Source organism: Puma concolor, chromosome E4 (assembly GCF_028749965.1).
Source record: "Puma concolor isolate L17-30 chromosome E4, mPumCon1.1.hap2, whole genome shotgun sequence".
In the NCBI taxonomy this organism is placed as follows: domain Eukaryota; kingdom Metazoa; phylum Chordata; class Mammalia; order Carnivora; family Felidae; genus Puma; species Puma concolor.
The window spans coordinates 49,958,037-49,980,971 of NC_141683.1; the positions used below are offsets into that span (position 1 = coordinate 49,958,037).

At 54.2% G+C, this 22,935-nt stretch overlaps 2 protein-coding genes across 2 annotated transcripts; both read left to right on the plus strand.

Annotated features, from left to right (window-relative positions):
- The first annotated feature begins 2,050 nt into the window (after window positions 1-2,050).
- LOC147572659 (uncharacterized) lies at window positions 2,051-4,268 on the plus strand. Its single transcript, XM_086693461.1, is given in 4 exon segments — window positions 2,051-2,065; window positions 2,425-2,994; window positions 2,996-3,218; window positions 4,135-4,268. Coding segments are annotated over 4 exon segments (942 nt in total).
- A 3,365-nt stretch (window positions 4,269-7,633) lies between these two features.
- Window positions 7,634-22,902, plus strand: CLEC20A (C-type lectin domain containing 20A). The gene is made up of 10 exons (XM_086693462.1): window positions 7,634-7,771; window positions 8,042-8,152; window positions 9,463-9,874; window positions 11,375-11,440; window positions 13,559-13,924; window positions 15,046-15,320; window positions 16,289-17,090; window positions 19,886-20,005; window positions 20,787-20,872; window positions 22,689-22,902. Exons 1-10 carry the CDS (start codon window positions 7,634-7,636, stop codon window positions 22,767-22,769), a joined length of 2,457 nt encoding a protein of 818 aa, XP_086549588.1. The 3' UTR covers window positions 22,770-22,902.
- Window positions 22,903-22,935: the final 33 nt, after the last annotated feature.

The window sequence follows — 22,935 nt, forward strand, 5'->3', positions numbered from 1 at the left end:
GTGAACCTTGGGCTGTCCTATTGGGAAGGAGGGGCTTTGGGCCTGTGCACCTGGATTCTCCGGTTCAGTGATTTCCTGGCGGCCCTGCCAGTGTTTTACTTAAAGGTTGAACTAGGGTCAAGAGTTCACCTACAGAGACGGGGAATCACTGTAGAAAGACGGGTCGTGACTTAACCAAACATTTTGGATGGGTTTATTTTCTTTTCCGTTCACACAACGATCCTAAGATGTAGGGATCATTGGGGGCACCTGAACGGCTCAGTTGGTTGAGCGGCCCATTTCAGCTCAGGTCATGATCTCACAGTTGGTGAGTTCGAGCCCGGAGTCAGGCTCTTTGCGGTCAGCAGAGTGGGCGTCGGATCCTCTGTCTCCCTCTCTCTGCCCCTCCCCTGCTCGAATTCTATCAAAACTAAATAAACTTAAAAACAAAAAAGTAGGCATTATTGTTGTTTCCATCTTACAGATGAGGATGCTGTTTAACGTAAACATTGAATCATTTTTCTGCAGTCACAGACCGAGGTGGGGGAGCCATGAAATGAACCCAGGAAGCCTGGCTACACAGTCAGCACGTTTAACCTCCTTCCCAGATGTAGGAACATCTCTTTGAGTCTCTGCTTTCCGTTCTTTTGGGTATACGCCCAGAAGTGGAATTGCTGAATTATACGGTAGTTCTGTTTTTAATGTTTTGAGGAACCTCCATACTATTTTCCATAGTGGCGACACCAATTTGCACTCCCATCAATAGTGTACAAAGATTCCCTTTTCTCCACATCCACGCCAACACTTATTTTCTTCGATGTTGTTGTTGTTGTTATAGTTCCCATTCTAATGAGTGTATATTGGAAGCTCATTACAGTTTTGATTTACATTTCCCTAGTGATTCGTGATGTTGAGCATCTTTTTTTCATTTATTAGCTGAAATATTTACTTTTAAAGGAATGCAGTAGGATTTTGGCTTTCTTTTAAGATTAGTTACTAAAACAGCACTTAACTGGAAGAAATAAGTGAAAAATGCATTCAGTGGTAGTTCAGAGTCCAAGGGTTCTTCTTCCTCTTAGGCACCAGGAAAAATGTTTCTTTAGGACACAGGTAGCAGGACTGGATGTCCGTTACTGCGTACAGGCCTGTAGGGGGCGCCCAAGAGCAGAGCACCCTGGGTGCTTCTTCCCAAGGGGTCCAGGTGTCCAGTGAAGGAAGGCTCCAGGGTCTTACCCCAGGTGCCCTATTGCTTTCCCCAGATGTGTAGGGATTAGACGGGCTAGCTGTAGCAGAACATTTCCTTCAAGCAGAAATGGCTCCACAAAGCACAATTCACTTCAGCGAGTCATGTCCACATCTGTAAAATCACCAACAGTTAATGATTCATTTATTCACTTATTCAATAAATATGTGTACCAACTGCCCGTTTGCCAGGCACTGAGACCTATGTTTGCAACAGAAGATGATCGAAGTGGATTTGGGTTACGACCTGAATAAATGCTTCAGAACAGAGAACAGGAACGAAGGTCAAGAGCCTCTCTCCCCAGAGCCCCACCTTCAGCGTGGCCAGTGGTGAGCGAGTAGACTTCAGAGATGTCCCTTTATTAAATGGAATGCTGCTTACGGCTCTGCAGTATCGACCAAATGAACAAGGTGCAGCGGGAGCTTCGAGTCAAGTGGTTGTGATTCGTGATGGACGGTTCTCAGCCCAGACAGCTGACGGAGGCTTCTCAGAGGGCAGATGTGCTGCCTCTGTATCACCATAAGTCAGGCCGAGCTTCAGCTCAAAATGCATCTCCACAGGGGAGAGAACAACTTTCCCCTCTCTTAAGGGAAAGGGAACATTAACTAAGCATCGTCTCTGGGTCTGGGACAGTGTTAGGTGCTTTATATGTACAGTGGAGCAACGTTTTCAGCTATTAATTTGTGCCTCTCTTCTAGTGCCCTGGGCAGGATAAGGACCTCAGAGAGGAGCAGCTGGGTGGGTACCGGTCTCTGGGACCATGCTCTGTTGCTGGGGTGGCTCAGCCAAGGGGGCGGGAGGTTGGCAGACCTCAGATTATCCGGGCAAATGGAGATCTCAGTGGTAAGTGGTGCACACAGGGCACAGTGTGAGACTCAGGCTTTGTTCTTCTCCCACTGTGTGTGTGTGTGTGTGCATGTGTGTGTGTGCGTGCATGTGTGTGTGTTGTGGGAGCAGCCCTGAAAATAGATGAGGCTAAACTTCTTCCTTACCTGGCAGGGTGAGAGCTCAGAGTCAAAATTAAGTTGATTTACATGTTGCCACGGTAGCAGAGTGCCTGGAAGTTTCCTGTGCTGTGGCAGGTGTGGAAATGATAGAAGCACCCTGGAAGAGAGTTAGCAGTTTCCTAATAGCACCCACTCAACATACCTTACCATGCCATCCATCGGTCCCACCCCTGGGCACCCACCTAGAGGGAGTAGGAACATACAACGAGTCTTTCTCTTTCTCTTCTGGTCCAAGGTGCTTTGGGAGCCGCTGGCTTCGGTGTAGACGTGGCCAAGTCCAAGAACCACGCCACGCACAACCAGTTGCAAAAACGGCACAGAAATGGCACCAAGAAACCCCAGTCCCCAAAATATGAATCTCTTAGGGGTAGAGAACTCAAGTTCCTGAAGAACATGCGCTTTGCCGAGAAGCACAGCAAGAAGCACCCGAAGAAGACGCAGGCCAACAATGCCAAGACCATGAGTGCACGTGTGGAGGCCTTCAAGGCCCTCGTCAAGCCCAACATCCCAAAGACTGGTAGCCACAAATTCAATCAACTTGCCTGCACCGCTCACCCCAAGCTCGGGAGACATGCTCACGCCCTCGCTGCCAAGGGTCTCAGGTTCTGCTGGCCAAAGTCCGAGGCTGAGACTCAAACCGAGGCCCAGGCTGCAGCTGTGACCCCAGCTCCAGCTCCTGCTGTGGCTCGGGTTCCCATAGGCGCCGCCCACCACGAAGTCTCCAGTGTAGAGGCTTCTGTCTGCCAGAGTGAGGATGGAAGGACCAAGTGTGATCCCTGGGCGTCTGTCTGCATGGGGCTGGTGCCCTCCTGTGCTGTTTGTGCAGATAAGTCTGTGGCAGGAGCTGTCAAATAATAATAATAATAATAAAGAGAACACATATCCACACGAAGACTTGTTCTCGAATGTTCACAGAGGCTTGTGCATGATAACCTCACGCTGGAATAAACAAATCGTGCTATGTTTCTGCCGCGGGACAGCACTCAGCCGTAAAGAGGAGGGAGGAACGGACGCTCACGACAGCACGCTGAATCTGACAGACACCGTGCTGAGGGAAATTCCATTCAAACGAAATGCTAGGAAGCAAATCTATAGCGACAGAAAGCAGATGGGTGGCTGCCTGGAGCTGGGGTGGGGGCAGGGATTGCCGCAAGGGGCAGGAGGGAGCATTCTGGGGGGTTGGTGACGTTCCGGAAGCCAAACGTGGCAGCGGTTCCACTGGTGTAAACGCGCCACAAACCCATCAAACCGTAGCCTCCAGATGGGTGCATTCTGTCGTGTGTGCACCTTAGGACACTTAGGCTGACTCAGAGATGGTCAAGAGGCATGGCTTTATCGCACACGAGAGGTCGTGCAGTGTGTTGAACCCACTACGAAGATTATTTCACTTAGTCCTCAAAGTACCGTCGTAGGAGAGCCACGATTACCCTCCTTGTCAAGGAATTAGCAACGCTGGTAAGGAATTGTTCAGGAAAACCACCCCCAGTCCTCCTGTGTGTCTCCCTCACTCTGACGCCATGGCCACACTCACAAGGCCTCTGGGCAGGGGGAGTCCCCACAACGAGCCATTCTGTGACACCAGCTCGGGCAGCGGAGGGGCAGGGGAGGCTCCTACAATTCGACTCAGCTCTGACACTGTGCACCTGCAGACAGCGTGGGATCTCATGCTTAAGGGCCCCAGCCTAGAAGACCATGCCCCCAGCCCCTGCTTCGGACGCCAGCCACGAGTCCAGGTTGTTATCCGTACTTCTGACCAACCGGCTATGGAAGGGAGGTTTCCACAACCCCCCTTCAGGCTCAGTTAGTTTGCTAGAGGGGCTCCGAGAAAGAAACAGTTTACTTATTAGATCGCGGGGAGAAAGAAACAGTTTACTTACTAGATCGCTGGCTGGTTTGTTACAAAAGGATGTAAAAGCCGGATAGAAGAGAGGCTAGAAGAGATGCACGGGAGCTTCTGTGTCTTCTCCAAGTACATCACTCGACTCACCAACCCGGGAGCTCTTGGATCCCCGTACTTTGGGGATTTTTATGGAAGTTAAATTATGTAGGCATGATCAGTCATTAACCCTGGAGAGGGGACGGGGCTGACAGTTCCAAGCTTTTCCTCATGGGTCGGACTTTCTGATGACCAACTCCCATTCCATCCAGGAGCCCACCCAGAGTCACCTTGTTAGAACAAAAGTCACCCCTATCACCAGGAAATTATAAGGGGTTTAGAAGCTTTGTGCCAAGAAACAGCAGAGACCAATATACATTTTTTTTTCTTTTTACATATTTTTCTATTATCTGACAGGACTCAAGGCTTAGGGAAAACCACCTGAGTTGTGCTGGGCTGGGGCACTGTGGCCACAAAGTGCATCTCTAACAAAGACCCTAGACAGCCATTAGCAGCTCACTTGGTAGGAGAACACCTGCCTGCTCTCCGGGGTGCGGAGATCCTGTCCGAGTAGTAAAGCAAGGGTGGGCAATGCGGCTTCCACTTCGGGAGTACAGATCTGGCTGGTTTGGGAGAAAAGAGGGGGACCTGGGTGGCTCTGTCGGTTAAGCGTCTGACTCTTGATCTCAGCTCAAATCTTGATCTCAGAGTCGTGAATTCAAGCCCCACGTTGGGCTCTGCGCTGGGCATGCAGCCTACTTTAAAAAAATAAAGAGAAAAGGTGTATATTGATTGTGGGAAAGTGAAGGTTATGAGCCTGTACTTAAGGGTGTGTTGGATCCAGGTGCAAACGCATTCCTACTCGGGGGGGTGGGGAAAGGAGCTATGGGGAATTTCACGAACCCCATCGCTTCCTGCAACTGTTTGTCCCTGGGGCGCTTAGGAAGCCCGATGCTCCGTATGTCTCTGTTCCTTTTGTCCCGTCACAGTCCAGTGAAGCTCATGACCCGGGGAGCGGGGCTGTCGTCCCTCGGTCATCACCAGCCCGCGGTGCCCGGCTGAAGCCTCCTCGTTCGTTCGTGGATTCGGGACCTTGGTGTACCAGACAGAGTCCTGGGTGGGCGTGGGACTCCAAAAGAAAAAAAAAAAAAACAAACAGCAAATCCTCCTAAGACAAACCATAACATTGCGTCTCTATTGAGAGGTTTTGCTGTGCTTGTGACGGACGAGCGTCTTGTGACTATGGCACAGCTCCTGCCATCTGGGAGCTCTGGGTTTGCCAGAGGAAACAGAGGCAAATGGCATTTGGACCCAGAGCACCAGGGGTGGCCTCAGGGAGATGCTGTGCCTGGCCCCAGGGCGGCAGAGGCCCCCCCACACTCACTGTACTTCCTGGGGGTGTCCCTAGGTGCCCACCGGGAAGCCCCAGGTGCCTTGCTGGGCCCTTGCATCAGGAGACCTGAGGACACCCGGGCGAATGGCCGAGCTGCCCAGTGGGAGGGTTGGCACCGTCTAGGCCGGACTACCAGGCTCTCTTTTCTCCCTGGAGAGCGGCCCTGAGGGGCCCTGGCGCAAATGTGTTCTGCCACTGGGGTGAAGTCATCGGGGACGGGCACTGCACAAGAGAATATTGTGGCAGGACGTTAGTGCTGAAGCATTAATCCTTTTTTCCTCTTTCCCTTTGCCCTTTCGGTCACAGGGGCTGTTTGCCCTTGCCTCTGGGAAGGGTGTGAAGGGGTAGGGCCCAGAAAAGAAACTTCCAGACTCTGGTTTCCCAAAGCTTAGTCCTGAAGGGAATGGAGAGAGTTCTGGACAATAAACAGGATGTTGAGAGGGAGGGAGGAGGGAGAGAGAGAGAGAGAGAGAGAGAGAGAGAGAGAGAGAGAGAGAGAGAGGGCTCTCCTCTTGGTTCGCCGGAAACAGTGCTTTGGGCTCTGGTCTGTGCTTCCTCAGGGAACCAGAGCCCAGACTGCGGGCGGGCGGGGGGGGGGGGGGCTCTGACGACACTGAAATAGGGCTTCCTGAGGGTCCATCGCCTCCACCCCATGCTTTCCCGTGACCTGAGCTTCAACTGCTGTCCTGCTACTTCCCACCATGTAGTTGTTAAGTAAGTTATTTCACTTCTCCCAGCCACAACCTTCCTACCTGTAAAATGGGGATCCTGAAGTCTGTCCCTGGTGCTGTGGTTGCTGAGGGTGAGCAGGGAGGATAGTCCAGCAAAGGCTGGGCCACACACTCTAGTTCCTTCTCCCCTCCCCTGCCCTCCCCTCCTTTTCCTTTCCTTCCCCTCCCCTCTCTTTGCTCTTTGACCACCTGGTCCCTGCTGCTTCCCTGAAACGTGCAGAACAGGGATAGTTTCTGCTCAGTTCTGGGTGCATCCCAGCACCCCACACAGTGGCTGGCTCGCAGTAGGCACTGAGTATTTGTTTAGTAAAATCTGTCAATTTTGGTAGGAAGAGGAGGAGAGTGGAGAGCGAGGAATAAAAACCCAGAAGACCAGGCTCTGCCTCTGCCAGAGGTGAGGACTCTTCCTCCACCGCCCGCCCTGTGCCGCCACCATGCTCGTCCGGGGGCTCCCCGTGTCCCTCTGTGTCGCAGGTAAGGCCGTCCCCGCCTGTCCCTGGGATGAAGGCAGGAGGGCGCCAGGCTCCGTGCGTGCCCAGGGCTGGGGTCTGATGGAAGAAGGGGCACCTTTCCCCCAAGGCTCCCAGAGTTTGAGGTTGAAGGGGAGACAAAGTGGAAAGGAATGAATGTTTTTCAGCTGTCAGCTCAGACGTGGTGAGGGAAGCCTCAGCCTCAGCCCCCGGCTAGGGTCCCCTCACTCCTTCCCCCTGCAAACCCTAGGCCCGGGCCCAGAACTAGAGTTCGCTGCCCTACATATAATGTCACTCATTCATTTCTTCACTTATGCATCTAACCAGTAAATATTTACTAAGTGCCTGGTCAGTGCCACTCAGACGTGGTCCCTGACCTCACTGAGCTTACGTTGTAATGGGGGGGGAAAGACATTTGGCAAGAAGATAGCAAACAAGATTATTAGACGATGTGACCAGTGCAGTGAAAGAGAGAAGTGGGGTGACAAGAAGGAAGAGTCACAGGGAGCGATCGGCAAGGCAGGGGATTCTTCAGATCACGTGGGTGGCAAGGTTTCCCTGAACAGGGAGATTTGGGCTGGGCCTAAGGAGTAAATGAAATACTGCAAAGAATAAAGGCAGGAAAGGGAGCCGGGGCACAGGGAAGAGCTTGTGTGCGTGAGGAACACATGCAGGAGGCTGTGGTGGCCTCGAGAAAAGTAGGCCCAGGACTCCAGGGCTCGCGGGGTGTGGTAAGGAGCCGTGGTCACCGGTGGGAGCCCCCAGGACATGAGGGGCGGGGGTCCCCTTGTGATGGGGTGGGGGTAGGGAGTAGAAGCAGAGGGACCCTCTGGGGCCAGTGCTGTCAGCCGCAGAGGGAAAATGGTGGCTTGGGCTAGGGTGGCAGTGGGTGTGGAAAGACCTGGAAAGTTCAAGAAAGTTCCAGATCTGAGGAATGACAGGATTTGTAATGCAATTGGATGCCAAGAATGAGAGACAGGGAGGGACCAGCGATGACCCCTGGGCTGGGACTGGAGATGCTGGCGTGAGTGGTGCCATTCGATGGGCTGGGCTCCCAGGACAGAGCCCACAGGTAGGGTGGACCTATATGTGTGACTGACGCACAGTGGGACACAAACAGGGAGCCCAGCACCAGAGGCTGGAGTCGGGGATCCGTCAGGACACAGTATTTACAGCCAGGGTTCCTCAAACTGCGAGTTGTGAGCCACCGGGTGCGAAAGCAATTTAGTGGGCCACAGCCAGTGACTTCAAAAAATTAAACAGAATAGAGTAAAAAATATCAAAGTGAATCACACATCGTAAGAGTGACTTTTTTTTTTCCTTTTCCCCTTCTCTGATGCAGGGATCCTCCAGCTTTTCTCAGCGACAGGCAGCATCTTGGACTCTGGTGGGTGTGACGAGCTTTGCCCTGTTTGGCCAGAGCCTCATCAGCCCTCTCCCTGTCCTCCTGATTGTACACATTCCAGTCACTGTGTGCGCCCAGTTCTTCAGTCTTATTGTCCTCTCCTAGGGCATCTGGCGTGAGGCCGATCCCTTAAGGCCTAGGCCCCCTCCCCCCCCCCCCCCCCCGCCCCCACCATCCTGGCACCAGACCCTTCATCCCCCTCCACCCCTGCAGGGCCTGATGGGGCAGAGTAGCCCTTGACCAGCTGTTTGTGAGGACCCCACAAGGGCATGGAGTCAGGAAGGAAGGAAGCCAACATTGAGATCTCGGGGCTTCGGGTTGGCTCTTGGGAGATGTGTGACCTGCTCATTAGTTCCTTCCTTCCTTCCTTCCTTCCTTCCTTCCTTCCTTCCTTCCTTCCTTCCTTCCTCTCTTCCTCCCTCCCTCCCTTTCCCTCTCTTCCTTCTTCCCTCTTTTCCTTCCTTCCTCCCTCCTTCCTCCCTCCCTTTCTTGTTTCTTCCCCCCTTTCCCTTCCTTCCTTCCTTCCTCCCTCCCTCCCTCCATTCATTTCCTTCTGATGTGCTGGACACCGGGGATATAAGGATGAATGAATAAAGCTCATTCTTTGCTCCCAAGTTGCTTGCACCTGATGGTGGAGACAGACAAACAAAAAGGTCCTTTCCCTGGGGGTTTTACAAAATTCTGACGCCAGCCCAGCAAATGCAGATCCTTGCTGTGGGGTGGGCCTGCACATCAGTGTATTCGGAAAACTCCCCAGGTGGTTTTCATGTGCAGCCCTTGTTCTGAGCCCTGCCTACAACAGGGTGGTCCCCTGCTATGATTCAGGGCCTGGCCCTGGAAACTCATCCCATCCCATCCCATCCCACAGGCTGTCCTTGTGTCCTGGCTCTGTCCCTTCCCGCTGGGTGGCCTTGGTCAAGTCCCTTAACTCTCTGTGACTGGGTTTCCTCATTTGCAAAACAGGCATGGTGATGTCCCTCCTGGGGAGTTACTGGAAAGATTCCATGAGCTGCAGGCACACGGAGCCAGCCGTGAGGGCTCAGTCAACAGGGGATATTGTTACTAAGCACTAACAAAGGGGCACTGAGCAAATGGGAAGGGTGTAGAGGATGGGGCAGAGGGCTGAGCAGTTAGTTGGGCAAAGGCAAGTGGGGAGAGAAGGACCCTGGAGAACGAGGGACTGGGGGGAGCAGGGGGTGGGGAGTGGCCAGTCCTTCCAGGCCCAGAGCGCAGCTTGTGCAAAGGCCCAGAGGCACAGCTGTGTGCGAGGGGAGAGCCCGCGGTAAGGGGTGGAGCGGGGGAAAAAAAGAGGCCTGGGAGGCTCCCTGTGCTGAGGCCGGAAGCTCTTTGGGGACCAGGGATGGGTTGGGGGCAGCCATGCGCCAACGGCCTCTCCTGTCCCAGCCCTGCGGCTGCTGAACAGTGGCAAGACGTTCTCGAGGGTGGAGGCGACGCTGAGCTGGTCTGAGGCCCTGCGGTACTGCCGGCGGCACCACACGGACCTGGCCGACCTGCAGAGCATGAACAGCGTGAGCAGCATAAGCTCCCTCTACTCCCTCACGAGCAGCACCGAGGCGTGGATCGGCCTCTTCTTCGACGTGCGCGTGCGCGGCCTGAGCTGGTCCAGCGGCTCCACCTTCGCGGCGCCCGTGTGGAGCTCGCTGCCGGTGTTCGCCGAGGGCGTCTGCGCCACTCTGTATTCCGTATCCGTCTTCCCCAACCTCGGGGCCGCCTCGTGCACGGCGCAGAAGCCCTTCATCTGCTACTACGGTGTGTGCTCGTGTGTTCGAGTCCGGTCCTGCGCCCGCTCTTCCTCCGGGGTGGCTTCTCCCGAGCAGGTGGGGGGTGGGGTGGGGGGCGGGCCCTCTCACGTCCTTCCCAGGACGAGGACGACCCGCTGCTCTCTTAACCCCGCCGCTACACGCGTCTCTGCAGCCTTGGTTTCTATCTCCTCTGTCCCTCGTTCCTCCGACTCCGTCAGAGAAACAAGTGGCAATCAGCGTGGAGAGAAGGTGAAATCTGGGCTGTCCCCTCCTGCCGGTTAGGGATTTGGGAGAAGAGGAAAAAGAAAGGGAGGAAAAAGGAAAAGCGGGTGGGGGATCCGCTTGCATCTACGCAGCAAAGGCAGCAGAATTCAGCGTTGCTCTTCCCACAGGGCACAGGTCCGGTTTTACCTCTCATGGTGGCAGGGAGAGTAGTGGATGGGAACCAACAACTTCGGACATCCCTGCAGGAAATCGGCGGTGCTCAAGGGCCCCGTCCTGACCCCATCTTGGCCCCATCCTTCCCCTGCTGGTCCCTCTCTGCCCATGCCACCGTCCTGGGGGGATCACACAGGGGGATAGTTACAGACCAGACGGCACTTTTCTGGTCAAAAGCGCCAACTTCTGCTTTTCTGTGTCAGCCGAAGCCCAGCCCAACTCTGTGTCACCCAAACCCCTCAAACAGGGGCACGGAGCACAGCTGGACACCTCCCCTGTTTTCCGCGACGCTGCGCCTGTCATGGGGCCTTGAAATACAGCCCACAGGGGCGAGGCTTGACCTTCAGATTCCCAAGCCAGTAGAGACGGTCAGGAGTGCTGGATGTGCAGGGGTGGGAGCCCCTCAAAGAAAGGGCCCTGGGCGCAGGCTCTCCCCTCCTCCCTCTGGTGTCCTTGGGCTCCACTGAGGCACGTCCTGACTCCACAAGTCCTCCACCCTGGTCTTTGGGGGGGGAGGGGGGGAGGGTCTGCCCTGCCCCCACAGTCAGTTCTCAACACAGAATGAGCTCTTAAAAATACAAACCAGGTCACTGCTCCAACACATTCAATAGGTGGCTTAGCACTTAGGGTCACGTCCCTTTTGAGGCCGACCAGGCCCTGCCTGACCTTTTTGGCCTCATCTCCTCTCCCTGCCCCTGGCCACACTGGCTCTCTGCTCCTCAGACACACGCTGCCCTTTCCCACCTAGGGGCTTGGCCTTCGCTCTGCCTGGGGATCTCCTACCACTTCGCAAGGCTGGCTCCTTCATATTCTCTTCAAAAGCCAGGATCCTGTTTGTCTAATTTCTGCTGTTTTCCCCGGGCCCAGAACAGTGTCTGCCACAAAATAGGGGCTTTCTCTCTCTCTCAATCTCCCTCTTTCTCGTCCTGTATATATTTCTTGAATAAATGTCACAGGGATGGAGAAAGCTGTTTACCCTGGAGCCCAAGGCATCTCCTGGCTTCCGCTTGGTTCCCGGTGCCTGCAGAGGTTCCCTCCCCGTGACGCATGCTCTGTTTCTGTTTTCCAGACCCTGCTGTGGGGCACCGCACCCCCACAGAGCCCGCTCTCAGCCCAACCACCTCTCCAAAGCCAGGTACGCACCTGGGAGCTCTGCCTGCCCTCTGACTTGTCCACCTGGGCTGGCGGGCAGGGTCATGCCACCTGTGTCCCCTCTGCTCCTCCCTACCCTTGCCTGGCTGAGGGATCCTCTGGCTTTGCTGTCCCTGGGCTGAACCCCGTGGAGAGAATCAGTCCGGTTTTATTATTCAGAGGAACCCAGACAGGGAAGTGACTTGCTCAAGGTCTCCAACCAGAGAGGTGCCGTTAATGGCCCAGGCTGCATCCCAGCTCTGGTGAGGCCCCCGCTTCCGTGGTGGGTGAGGGGGACTTCCCTTCTGATATTCCTGCCCTGGAATCTTCTGTTTTTAATTGTTTTTTAAGTTTATTGATTGATTTTGAGAGAGACAGAGAGAGTGAGCAGCGGAGGGGCAGAGAGAGAGAGAGAGAGAGAGGGAGAGAGAGAATCCCAGGCAGGTTCCACACCGTCAGAGCCCGACGCAGGGCTGGAACTCATGAAACTCGAGATCATGACCTGAGCTGAAACTAAGAGTCGGATGCTTAACCAACAGAGCCACCCAGGTGCCCCCTGCTGTATATTTTTTTAAACTTTCTTCACATCGGGTGTAAAGAATCCATGACAAAGGGAATACACTCCCCACTCCCTCTGCTTTATGGAGCTGGTTTTCCGCACGCTACGAAATACGGAGCTGTAGAGTGAAGATGGCCGGGCGTCCAAGGTGGACCTCGTCTGAATCTCATCTTGCCATTTAATACGGCGTGAGTTTGGGCACATCATCACCAGCACGGGCCCCCGCTTTCCCACCTGTATGATGAGGTCGATAGCATCTACCTCTCGGGATTATAATGAGGATTTAAAAAGATGATGTCTGCCACATGCATAGCTCGGGGCTGGGGAGTCCTCGCTGCATAGAGGATAGCTTTAAAAAATCAGTTTAGGGGCGCCTGGGTGGCGCAGTCGGTTGAGCGTCCGACTTCAGCCAGGTCATGATCTCGCTGTCCGTGAGTTCGAGCCCCGCGTCGGGCTCTGGGCTGATGGCTCAGAGCCTGGAGCCTGTTTCCGATTCTGTGTCTCCCTCTCTCTCTGCCCCTCCCCCGTTCATGCTCTGTCTCTCTCTGTCCCAAAAATAAATAAAAAACGTTGAAAAAAAAATTAAAAAAAAAAAATCAGTTTAGATAGGGAAAATGAGGGAAACATCAGGCAAATCTTGCCGGGCTTAGGTGAACCAGGATGTGTCAGCGAGTTTGGGAGGCCCTATTTGAATCTGAGGATGTGGCTCTCTGTTCTGCAAATAGAGGTGTTTCCTTCATCGGGTCTCTGGAATCAGTCCCTCAGGATCTGGCACCGCATCCTTTCCCAGTCCCACTGTTTAGAATCAGATGCGCGGGCTTGTGTGCTACAGATGAGACAGGCCTGGCAAGGGGCGGTCGTGGGGGGTCGGCCCAGGCCAGCCTCCGGCAGAGACGGGGGAGGGAGGGTGCGGGCTACGGGAGGCCGGCATCCCGGGCTGTCTGAGCCCCGCTGGAAGTCGGGCCCACTGGGATGGGCACGCTCTGTCTTTTCCCTGGCTCTCCAGATATGATGGCTATCACCCCCTGTCTCTCTCCTGCCTTAGCCCTGGAGCCTCCTGAGAGCCAGCGCCATAGTTAGAGCTGCTGGAAATCACAGATGAGGCTGCCTCTAAAGTAGGATTGTCCCGTTTCCTCCTCACCTCCCCATAAAGTGTCACTACCTTTTAATCAAGTGCTAATTATTTGCACGCACGGTGCGAAACCAGTTGCATACGTGGTTTCGTTTAGGCCTTTAAATTAGTCTAGGTGCTATTATGCCCATTGCGCAGATGAAGAAATGGAAACTCAGACTTAGCTTGTAAGGACTTTAGCCCCCAGCAGGGCTCTTCATCCCCGCCTTTCCTAATTTGCATTCTCTCGGCTGCTGCCATGATAGCCCATCCGTTCTCCCAACGTGGTGTTTAGTCTGCCTGTAAAATGGTGGGTTTCCTCAAATCCAACACCCAGGGACCGGGACAAGGGCCCGAGTCAGACCCGAGCTCTGTCCCAGGGGAGCAGTGAGGCTTGGTCTGTCAGAGATCCAGGACCTCAGGCCTGCGGTCTCCCTGTTTTTTGCCCCCAGCTGTGGTCCAGATTGGCCGACAGACCTTCATGCGATTCGACCAAGAAATGACCTGGCCGGAGGCCCTGCGGTATTGCCACAGCCACCACACGGACCTGGCCGACCTGCAGATGGTGACCGACGAGGCGGGCAAGGAGGCCTTGAAGTCCATCACGAGTGAGACCGAGGCCTGGATCGGCCTCTACTTCAACGCGACCTCTGGGTCTCTGAGCTGGTCGAGCAACCTGGGTGCCAGCATCCCCACCTGGCTTCAAGTGCCCGAGCTGGGGACGGGACTGTGTGCGGGGCTCCGCACCTACGCTCGCTACTCCCCCCGAGTGTATTCGTTGGCCTGCTCTTCCCTGAGACCCTTCATCTGCTTCTATGGTGTGTGACAGCCTGTCCCCACGGGCCCTGGGCTTACCAAGGATAGAACGGGATGGGACATGGGTTTATTGAACAGCAGGAGATGCCGAGGTTGGACCCAAGGAAGAACCTCTAGACCCTGAGGGTAAGAGGAGCTTCTGAGGGAGCTTGAAAGAAGGAGTGGAGCCCATCGAGCCTCGGGGCCTCAGGGCATTAGCAGTTAGCAACGGTGATTAGTTTTTGGGCAATGCAGAGGTTCAAAGCATGGACTTGGGAATCTCACACGGGCTTTACCATTTGCTAGAAATAAGGCGCGTGGCGTCTCTGAGCCTCCTTTTCCTCTCCTGGAAAATATATTTAACAAATGGCTTCGGAGACTGAATGAGAATGTATAGAACAAACCTAGCAGAGACCCTGGCACAGAGTAGGCGCCCAGCAGGTGTTAGCGGTTGTCACTGTTGTTGAACTCTAAGTGCAAGTGAACCAGAGGCCTGCCTGGCTATTCTGGATCTTGTGTAGAGTGTGTCCTCAGCAACAGGTGCGTCCTGCCTTATCCTTTTCTTCTCTTTTTTTTTTTTTCTTTCTTTCCTGCCTTCTTCCCTCCCTCTCCCCTCCCTTCTTCCTTTCCAGTCTTCTTTACTTTTTGTAACAGCTTTACGGGATATAGTCCACATACCTTAAAAATCACCCTTCTTAAGTGTCTAACTCAGTGGCTATTAGTAGTCACGGGGTGTCCAGGCGTCACCACTAATTTTAGGACATTTTTGTCACCCCGAAAGGAACTCCTTGTCCTCGAGCAGTCACTCCCCATTCTCCCTCACCCTCAGCCCCGACAGCCGCTAATGCACTTTCTGTGGATCTGCCTGTTCTTGGCTGTTTCTTTCGGTGGTTTGGATTTGATGAGAATGGGGATCCTTATCTACCAAGGAAGAATGATGGTCCCTCCCTTGCAGGGCTCCTCTGAGGATTAAAGACCCGGCAAGCCCCCGCCCGCAGCCAGCACATGCACATGCACGCATGCACACTGAGCTGGCTGAGATGGGCAGCTGGTGGGGCTGCCGGCAGGCCTTAGGGGAGGCAGACCTGGGGGCGCTCTGTGCCAGGTCGGCCCTGTCCTCACCACTCTCCTTCCTTACTCACAGACCCTTCCGTTGGGCACCGGGAGTCCACAGCTCTCCAGCCATCCTTTCACGCTCCCTCCTCAGAAGTGGCCGCGGAGACCATGCGCAGGCCAAGTACGTGCCTGTTTTCGGTTCTGTGTGGGTGCTTTGGACCTGTCCTTGGCTGGGTCCCAAGGTCTCAGGGTCTGAGAGCTGGAGAGGTCACCTGCATGCCCCGTGGGATCTGCCCAGAAGAGGATTTTCCAGACCACCCCCACCCCCTGCAGGGCCAGCTGGGGTTGGAGAAGGGGGACTCAGTTGCCATCAACCTCCCTCTTTGACCTGGGCCACTAACTTGCAGTTCCAGGGCAGGAGGCTCAGGAGAAGCTGTGTGGCACCCCCAGTGAGGTGATGAGGGCCAGCCTGGGAGACAGAGGGGAAGACTCTGGGCAGTGCTCCTGAGAAGTCATCAGAGAGGCCTTTGAGGTTTAGCATCCAGAGGGGGAACCACAAGAGAGGTGTCTGTCGAATCCATTGTGATTCTGGGCTCCTCTGGGTGGAGAAAAGATTCCAGATGAGTTGTTGGGACTATGTGTGGGGACATGTTGGGAAACAGTGGTTGCCCTCCTACAGCATTTTTAAATTCCTGAAACATCTTCACAGCTATTACCTAATTTTGCTTCCCAAGAGTTCTGAAGCTAAGTAGGGTAGTTGAGGGCAGAATCACGGTTCTCCTGGCTTTGTTGCAGATTCCTAAATCTGACAAAGGTATTCTTGCCTTTTCTGAGGACACAGAGAAGTTAGGGAACTTGCTCATAGTTGCACAGAGCTTTATTTATTCTGGGGACACAAAGAAAAATCAGGGGCCGCTCTCAAGGAGCCCAAGGTGTTGATAGTTGGTGTTGTGTGTATAGGCACAGGCATAATGGGGACATGGGCGGGGGGGGGGGGGGGGGGGAGTGTCTCAGTCCCTGTAATCATCTGGATTTTCTGGAGGAAGTGATTCTGTTTGTGTTTTGGACCCCGAGAAGGAATTAGCTTGCAAAAGGGAGCGGGGGGGGGGGGGGGGGGGGGGAGTGCAGGTAGGAGCTGCAGGTGGGATGCGGTGCTTAGCGTTGAGCGGGGACACCCTGATCCTACAAGGAGAACTCCCTGTGGGCTGCGAAGGAACGTGGCCCTCACCCTGACGGCAACAGCTCCAGGGCCTGGGCCTGTGGTCAGATTCGGTAGAGAAACTGGGTACCATCCTGTCCTCTGCTTCCCACGTGAGGTCTAACCTGGCCCCTGTCTGGCCGCCCCAGGCCGGGCTCAGCCCGGTCGGCACTGGGAGCGCAGGGCCAGGCGTGGAAGAACCGCAGGGCCGCCGCAGGGCCCCGGGAGCCGGGCGCCCCGCGCGCCCCGCCTCGGCCGCTGGACGCCACCCGTCGGGGTCTTTGTCCCACGGCCCGGGCCTGGTGCGGATCCCGGGCGCGGGGCGCCCCTCGCGAGCTTTCTCTCCTGCCGCCGGGACCAGCGCCCGGCGCGGCTCCCGAAGCGAGTCAGCCCCGGGCCCGCCGAGTGCGCCTCCCGCGCGCCCCGCTCCCGAGAGCCCCGCGGCTCCCCAGCCAAGGGGACGGCTGCCACGCGGCCTCCGGCCCAGCCTGCGCGCCCCGGGGACTCCTTACCCCGCGAGGAAGGGGCCGGGACCCTGCTGGTAACTGTTCAGGGCGCGACCTTGGCCCCACGGCCCGGGCCTCCCCGCCGAGAGCGGCTCGCCGTCCGGGGACGCTGTCTATCCCCCCGGGGGGGCGGGGAGCCGGGCCCGCTCTGGCCGCCACTTCGAGCCCTGCCACCGTCCACGCGTCCCCGGAGGTCCCCGTTACCGAAGGCAAGTCCGCGACTCCGCAGGAGGCAGCAGCGGGCCCCGTGCCCGGCTCCACCCTCCGTTCCCCCAGGTCGGCCCCAGATAGCGGCTGCCGGCTTCCAGGGAGCTTCCCGGGGACAGAAGAGAGCGCCTGGGGACGTTCCGCTCACCGCGCTCCCGGAGCGGGCAGCCCCCACCCGGCCGCACGCGGGGAGGACGCCTGGGAGACGGCTAAGTGAAACAGGTGCCCGCCCGAGTCGCCGCGGGTTGGGGACGCCACACCAGCCAGGCCCCGGCGCCCGGCTGCTCCTCTGCGGTGACAGAGCCTGAGGCCCCATGCCCAGGCTGCAGGCCAGGAGGTTGAGGGCGGAGTCGTGTGCTGGGCCACAGTCTCCCTGCCCTGGCTGCATTCCTGTCCACTCTACAGGTGCAGCCAGAGCCAGGGCACCTGCTCAGCCTCACTGGGTAATGATTTAAGGGGCGGGGGGCGGGGGGTGGGGGGCGCGAATCCAGGGGAGAAACAGGCTATTTGGGCTGTAGGAGTCTGATAGCCAAGGGAGCCAAGGGTTGGAATGTTGACCCTACTACTGACAGTGTGGCCTTAGGCAAGTTTCCTAACTTCTCAGAACTTCATTTTTTCTCTTTAAAGTCAAGAAAAATACCAGTGTCAAGAGCTATGGTCCAGTGCCTGGCATCTGACAGATGCTCAATAAATGGCAGTTATACTACTCTAATCTCAATTCACTAGTGAGATGTTTAGTGATTCATTCCATCTCCCGCCTCTGTCCTTACTCGACAGACGGGGCTGGCCTCGTTCTCATTTTATTAATTATAAATGATTATGAATGATCAGATTATGAATTATTGAGATTGTGGAATCTCACAGGGCAGGGGCTGTCTTGTGCCTCTTTGTATCTTTCCCAGGCCTTGAACAGTGATTTACACGTCGGTGGATGATTGAATTCAACAGTCACTTCCTGAGTACTGGTTTTGAACGAGGCACTGAACTGAGGATACCAAGGAAAGCAGGACCTGTTTCCTGTTTTTAAAAGAGCTTAGTCTAATAGGGACTAATAGAGACAACAGTCTGATAAGTGCTGAGCCAGAAGTGTGACCTGAGCGCCTTGGCAGGAAAGTGACTCATTCATTTTGCCTGGAAAGGTGGCAGTAATTGGACAAAAAGTTCATGGAGGATTTTAGGCAGCAAACACTAGAACATTCTTCCTGGCAGAGGGAACAGCACAGCAAAAACGAGTAGGTATGAAAACGTGTGGTTTGGGAATGAAAGCAGTCTGATGTGACCAGGGTGTAGGTCACGTATTTGGGGAGGGAGTGACAAAGGAAGAGGGAAAGAGGGACAAATTCTGAAGGACTTGACCTTGCGGCAGGTGGAGGCATTCGGAGGTTTTCAGCAAGCAAGCAAAACGCTCAGAGCCGTAGTTGATAGAAGCAAGGTGGCTATAATGACAGGGGACAATGCTTGTCGTGACAGGGCGTTAAAGGGACAAAGCGCGGTTCAACATTATACATGTAGTGCACTCAACGGCACACGGAAGGGAAACCCCCACCTGTGCTTGGCAAAAAAGACTGGACGGAAATGTGTAGAAATGTTGACAGTGGTTACAGTCGGGTGATGAGACTATGCGTGTTTCTCCCATTCTGTGTGTCTGGATTGTACACAGTGATTCATTTCACCAGAGGAATGTGCAGTGCTTCGGGCGGGGAAAGAAGAGGGCATTTGGAGAGGAGGCCAACCAGGAGAGGAGGGGCAGGAAGGGCACGTGTGGGGCCAGCAGCGTGAGGAGGGGCGCGAGGGAATTGGTTTTAGGCTGTTTGCAAGTGACGTTAACTGAAGAAATATAGATGCAAACACATTTTTAAAAAAAGCTCAGCTTTGTTCACTGAATCACAGAAATCCAAACTAAAAGCGAGATGAATTTTTAAAACGACTTTTTTACTTACCAGCCGGGCAAAGATTGGAAGGGGTGAAAGTGTTGATGGGAAAGTGGAAAAATCAGCGATCCTAGGCACTGGATGGGAGAGTAGACTGGAGCGGCCCTTCTGGCGGCGTGTCTGTTCTGAGATGGAAATACCCTCTCAGACAGAAGCCCTGTTTTGGGGAATTAAGAAATAATAGTACGAGGTGCACACTTACATATGCGTCCTCCACACACAGGGCTCTTTTATTGCAGCATTATTACAGTGAGAAGTGGAGGCAATCTAATGTCCATTGAAAGCAGATGGGTTAAGTAAGTTACGGTACATTCAATGAAATACTATACAGCGTTTAAAGAGAGTAAGGTAGATCTTTATGCATTCAAATTATAAAACCCAAGTGTGTGAAGAATATTCTATAGCAAACTGTTAACAGTGGTTGCCCCTGGGTCAGGGGAGGGGATACTTTTGTTTAAATATTTTACAATAATATACCACAAAAACAATATGATCGTTCCATATTTGGAAAAAAACAAAAACAAAAAAGACCTTTGCAAGGCACCAACAGGGGTTTCGTGACTGGACAGGAGAGGGAGTCAGAGAGCAGCTGAGGACCCTGGGGTCTCTGGGCCTCAGGAGACGGGCAGCCACATAGGGGAGAGGAGGTTGTTGGGGGGAGGCTGAGCTTGGTTTTGGAATACCTTGAGTCTGAAGTGCTGCTTCTTGATGGCGATGTTAGGGGTCCCTGACTGCCAACGGTGGGGGCTCAGGGAAGCCGGCAGAGCCATAAGGGCATCGCGCCCCTGGGGTGTGAAAGAAAACATCTGCCTCTGGGAAGAGTTCTCGTAATACTGCCCAGGCCCCACAAGTCCTGCTGTCAGGGACGCTCTCTGGGGGACGATGGGTAACAACGCAGGGGCTGGGTGCGTGAGCCTGTGGGGGTGGGTCAAGGTCTGGCCGGGACAGTCGGTCTCTGCAGCGGCTGTGTGCAGAGCGGTCGGTGGCTCTCCGTGCCCGTCTTCTCGCTCAGGGGCAGCCACCAATCTCAGACCACCCTGCTCCCTGCCGTATTTGCAATGGCTCCTTTATTTCCCCCTCCTACAGCTGTGACCGCTGAAGGAAGTGGCAGTGCCGTGAGAGAGACAGCCGCCGCCACTCAGGCCCAACGCGTGAGCTCACCCGAACACCCAGAGTCTAAAGGCAAAACTCCGGCGCCAGCATCAGGTAACTGCCTCTGGTCACCAAGGACCCGCTCCGAACAGCGGAGCAGTTAAATCCGGACGGCCGCTCCTTAGCACAGGGCACCCGAGACCTTTTCGTGAGACAGCATCAAGTGCAGGGAAGGGAACCGGAACAAAAGGAACAAGGATGAGGAGCCTGGAGTTAGCGACCTGACTACTGTTAAAGCTCGGAGAGCAAGTATCCTCCCTTCAGAACCTCCTCTTCCTCAGCTGCAGAAGAGGTGTAGTAAAAACTACCCTGCCTACATTGCGGGGTTGTTGCGAGCCAACGATGAGGTGTTTATGCAGTGGTGCGTCATAAACTATAAAATGCTCTACAGATACAGGGCAGCCCTGTCACAAGGCTGCACGTAGTTCCCGGGAAGATGACAGCGGCTCGTGGCCCAAGGCTGAGCGTGTTTATTGGCTCAGAGAACCTACTCAGAGCTTTCCGGGGTAGCGTTGGCCTTTAAAATGTGGGCCCAGGGATAGGTGAGTATTTCCAGCGCGGTGCGGAGTATCTGCTTAATGGATTTGTTAAAAGGAAGGGGGGAAATACAGGAGAGACAGAGAAGGGGAGGACTGCCTGGCCGCGGCCACTGGCTGGTTAGTCCTAACTGTGGCTGAGCATCCTCCAGCTCAGCAGTTTCTTTCCTCTTCCTTTTTGAAATCCTAAATCTCTGTGCAGCATCTGTGGTGTCCAGTGGGCAGTCCTGTTGAGAACTTCAGGCGTCTGACGACAATAGGCTAATTTTCTCTGAACCAGGCAGCCCTTTCTTTTTCAGGGCAGGTCTTTGGAATCCTGAAAGCGGATTTTACCATCCCAGCTCTCCTGGACCCAGAAGATGTGAAAGACCAATTTTTGAGTGAGGTGAGACTTCAGACCACCCCTGCTTTTGGTCAGATGGCTTGACAATGCAAGGCGACACCGTCAAAACCAATAAGCCTGGAGAAAAAGCTTGGGAACATGAGCTTCTCTGTTCCCACTGCTGTTCCCACGCTGGCTCATGGTGACAGGTTGGTGCCTGTGCTGAGACTTTTTCAGATCTTTTTCTTCTCTCTGTAACATGTTTCTTGAGCTGTTTGTTTGTTTTAAATGAAGACAGCATAATCAGAAGGACCTGTATTGGGGTCTGGCTTTCTACTTGTTAGTCGTGCGACCTGGGGCAAGTAATTTAATCTTTCTGAATATCAGTTTTCTCACGAATTAGGGCCAACGAAACCTAATTCATACGGTTGGTATTAAGTGAAATATTCCAGATAAAGTGCTTAGCAAATTAGCACGTAGTAAGTGCTCAATAAACACAAACATTAGCTATTATTACCAGCATCACTGTCGCTCATCCGAATATACATTTGTTCCAGGCTTCCCACCCTGCCCAGTCCTCTGTTCTTTTAAAGTATTATGAGATGGGACATTGTGAAGAGGAAGAAGTGTTCCTAAATACTGCAGCAAAAGCTTGAAGCACGTTTTTCAATTATACCAGAGAATGATCGTTAAGATGTCAGAGTTAGAGAGTTCCTTACAGGTCATCTGACCAAATCCTGATGTTACAAGAAAAGAGACTGGCATTTATCTGGTAGCTCACTGCAGTTTACTCACAGGCCAAAGAAATAGCACCTGGCAACTCATTCTAAAACCTCACAAACTCGTTTCTGGAAAGAACGGTGGTGTGTGCGTGCGTGCGTACGTGTGCGTTTGCGTCCGTGCGTCCGTGCGTCCGGGGCCCTGGGGAGGAACGAGCGAGCTCTCCGTGCATTTCGCTGTTGAAAGAGGAACAGGTGCAAATGATGCAAATGATGCAATTGGACATCGGATCGTTATGTTAGAAGTTCAGTAAGACCGCAGTGCGAGTACTGGGTTTCCAAAAGTCAAGGACTCTTTTTTTTTGGGTGTGGGAGGGAACCAAACCGGAAACCATCTTCCTTCTCTGGAAAAGTAAAGCCAATAATGGGAAAATTGGGGTCAAAACGGGGATCTGGCCACCTCTGTTGGAATGTATCTGTTCCCTATTAATGGGGACAGTTTCTGCCTCACAGCTTTAAAGGGTGGAAATGGTGGCAACCATGTGTGTGTCGGAAGGTAGAGTATATAGCATTAGTTTGAGCCGCATTTTAAATTGCAAACAGAAGGCAAGGAAACACACCTGCAGCCAGCTTGTCCCCATTCCAGGCACGGGGACAGAGAGACATTGTAACAGACGCACCCAGTGCTCAGGGCTCAATATGCATTAGTGGTTGTTAACCCCAGCTGAAGTTACTGCCTGGAGAAGCGGGCGGGGAAGCCCAGCCCCAGTCCCTAGAGAGATCAGTGACCTGGTCGGTGGTGGAACTCAAGAGGCCTCTTTTCTGATTTCAAAGTTCAGTCGCGATTCTGATAAATGGGACTGAGAGGCACCGGTAAGTCATTTGTTTCAGCCCCGTTTGTCATCAGACTCTCCGCACCCCCCCTTGGAGGGGGTGGGCAGTGGTGGTGGAGGCGGTGGTCCTCGTGTCCTAACACAGTCGATTCATGTACTTTCCGGTTGGGGTAGGTGCGATCCTTCACAGAGACTGGTGGGGGGTGGGGGGCGGGGGGCGTGGGTAAGAAAAAGAAAGGGTATGGCTGGTCACAAAGGGCATAGCAGTGGGCAGTTTAGGCCGGGAGGTCACAAGACAGCAACAGCAGTTTCTCTCCGATGTTTCAGATCCGAGAAGTCTTAAAGCTTACATTAGGTCACGAGCAATTCAGATTGAAATGGGTTGGCTTTGAAGTGAACAAAAAATAGCCCATGTCGGCAGACCCGGAGGCTTCTCACACCATCTTGTCTGGATTTTGAGTGACTTGTGGTCTATGATGCTAGCAGATGAGGACATACGTCTGTTCCAGGCGCTCAGAAATAACTGCGGATATACGAAGAGGTGACTACACAGCTACTGGCCTCCCTGGATTTT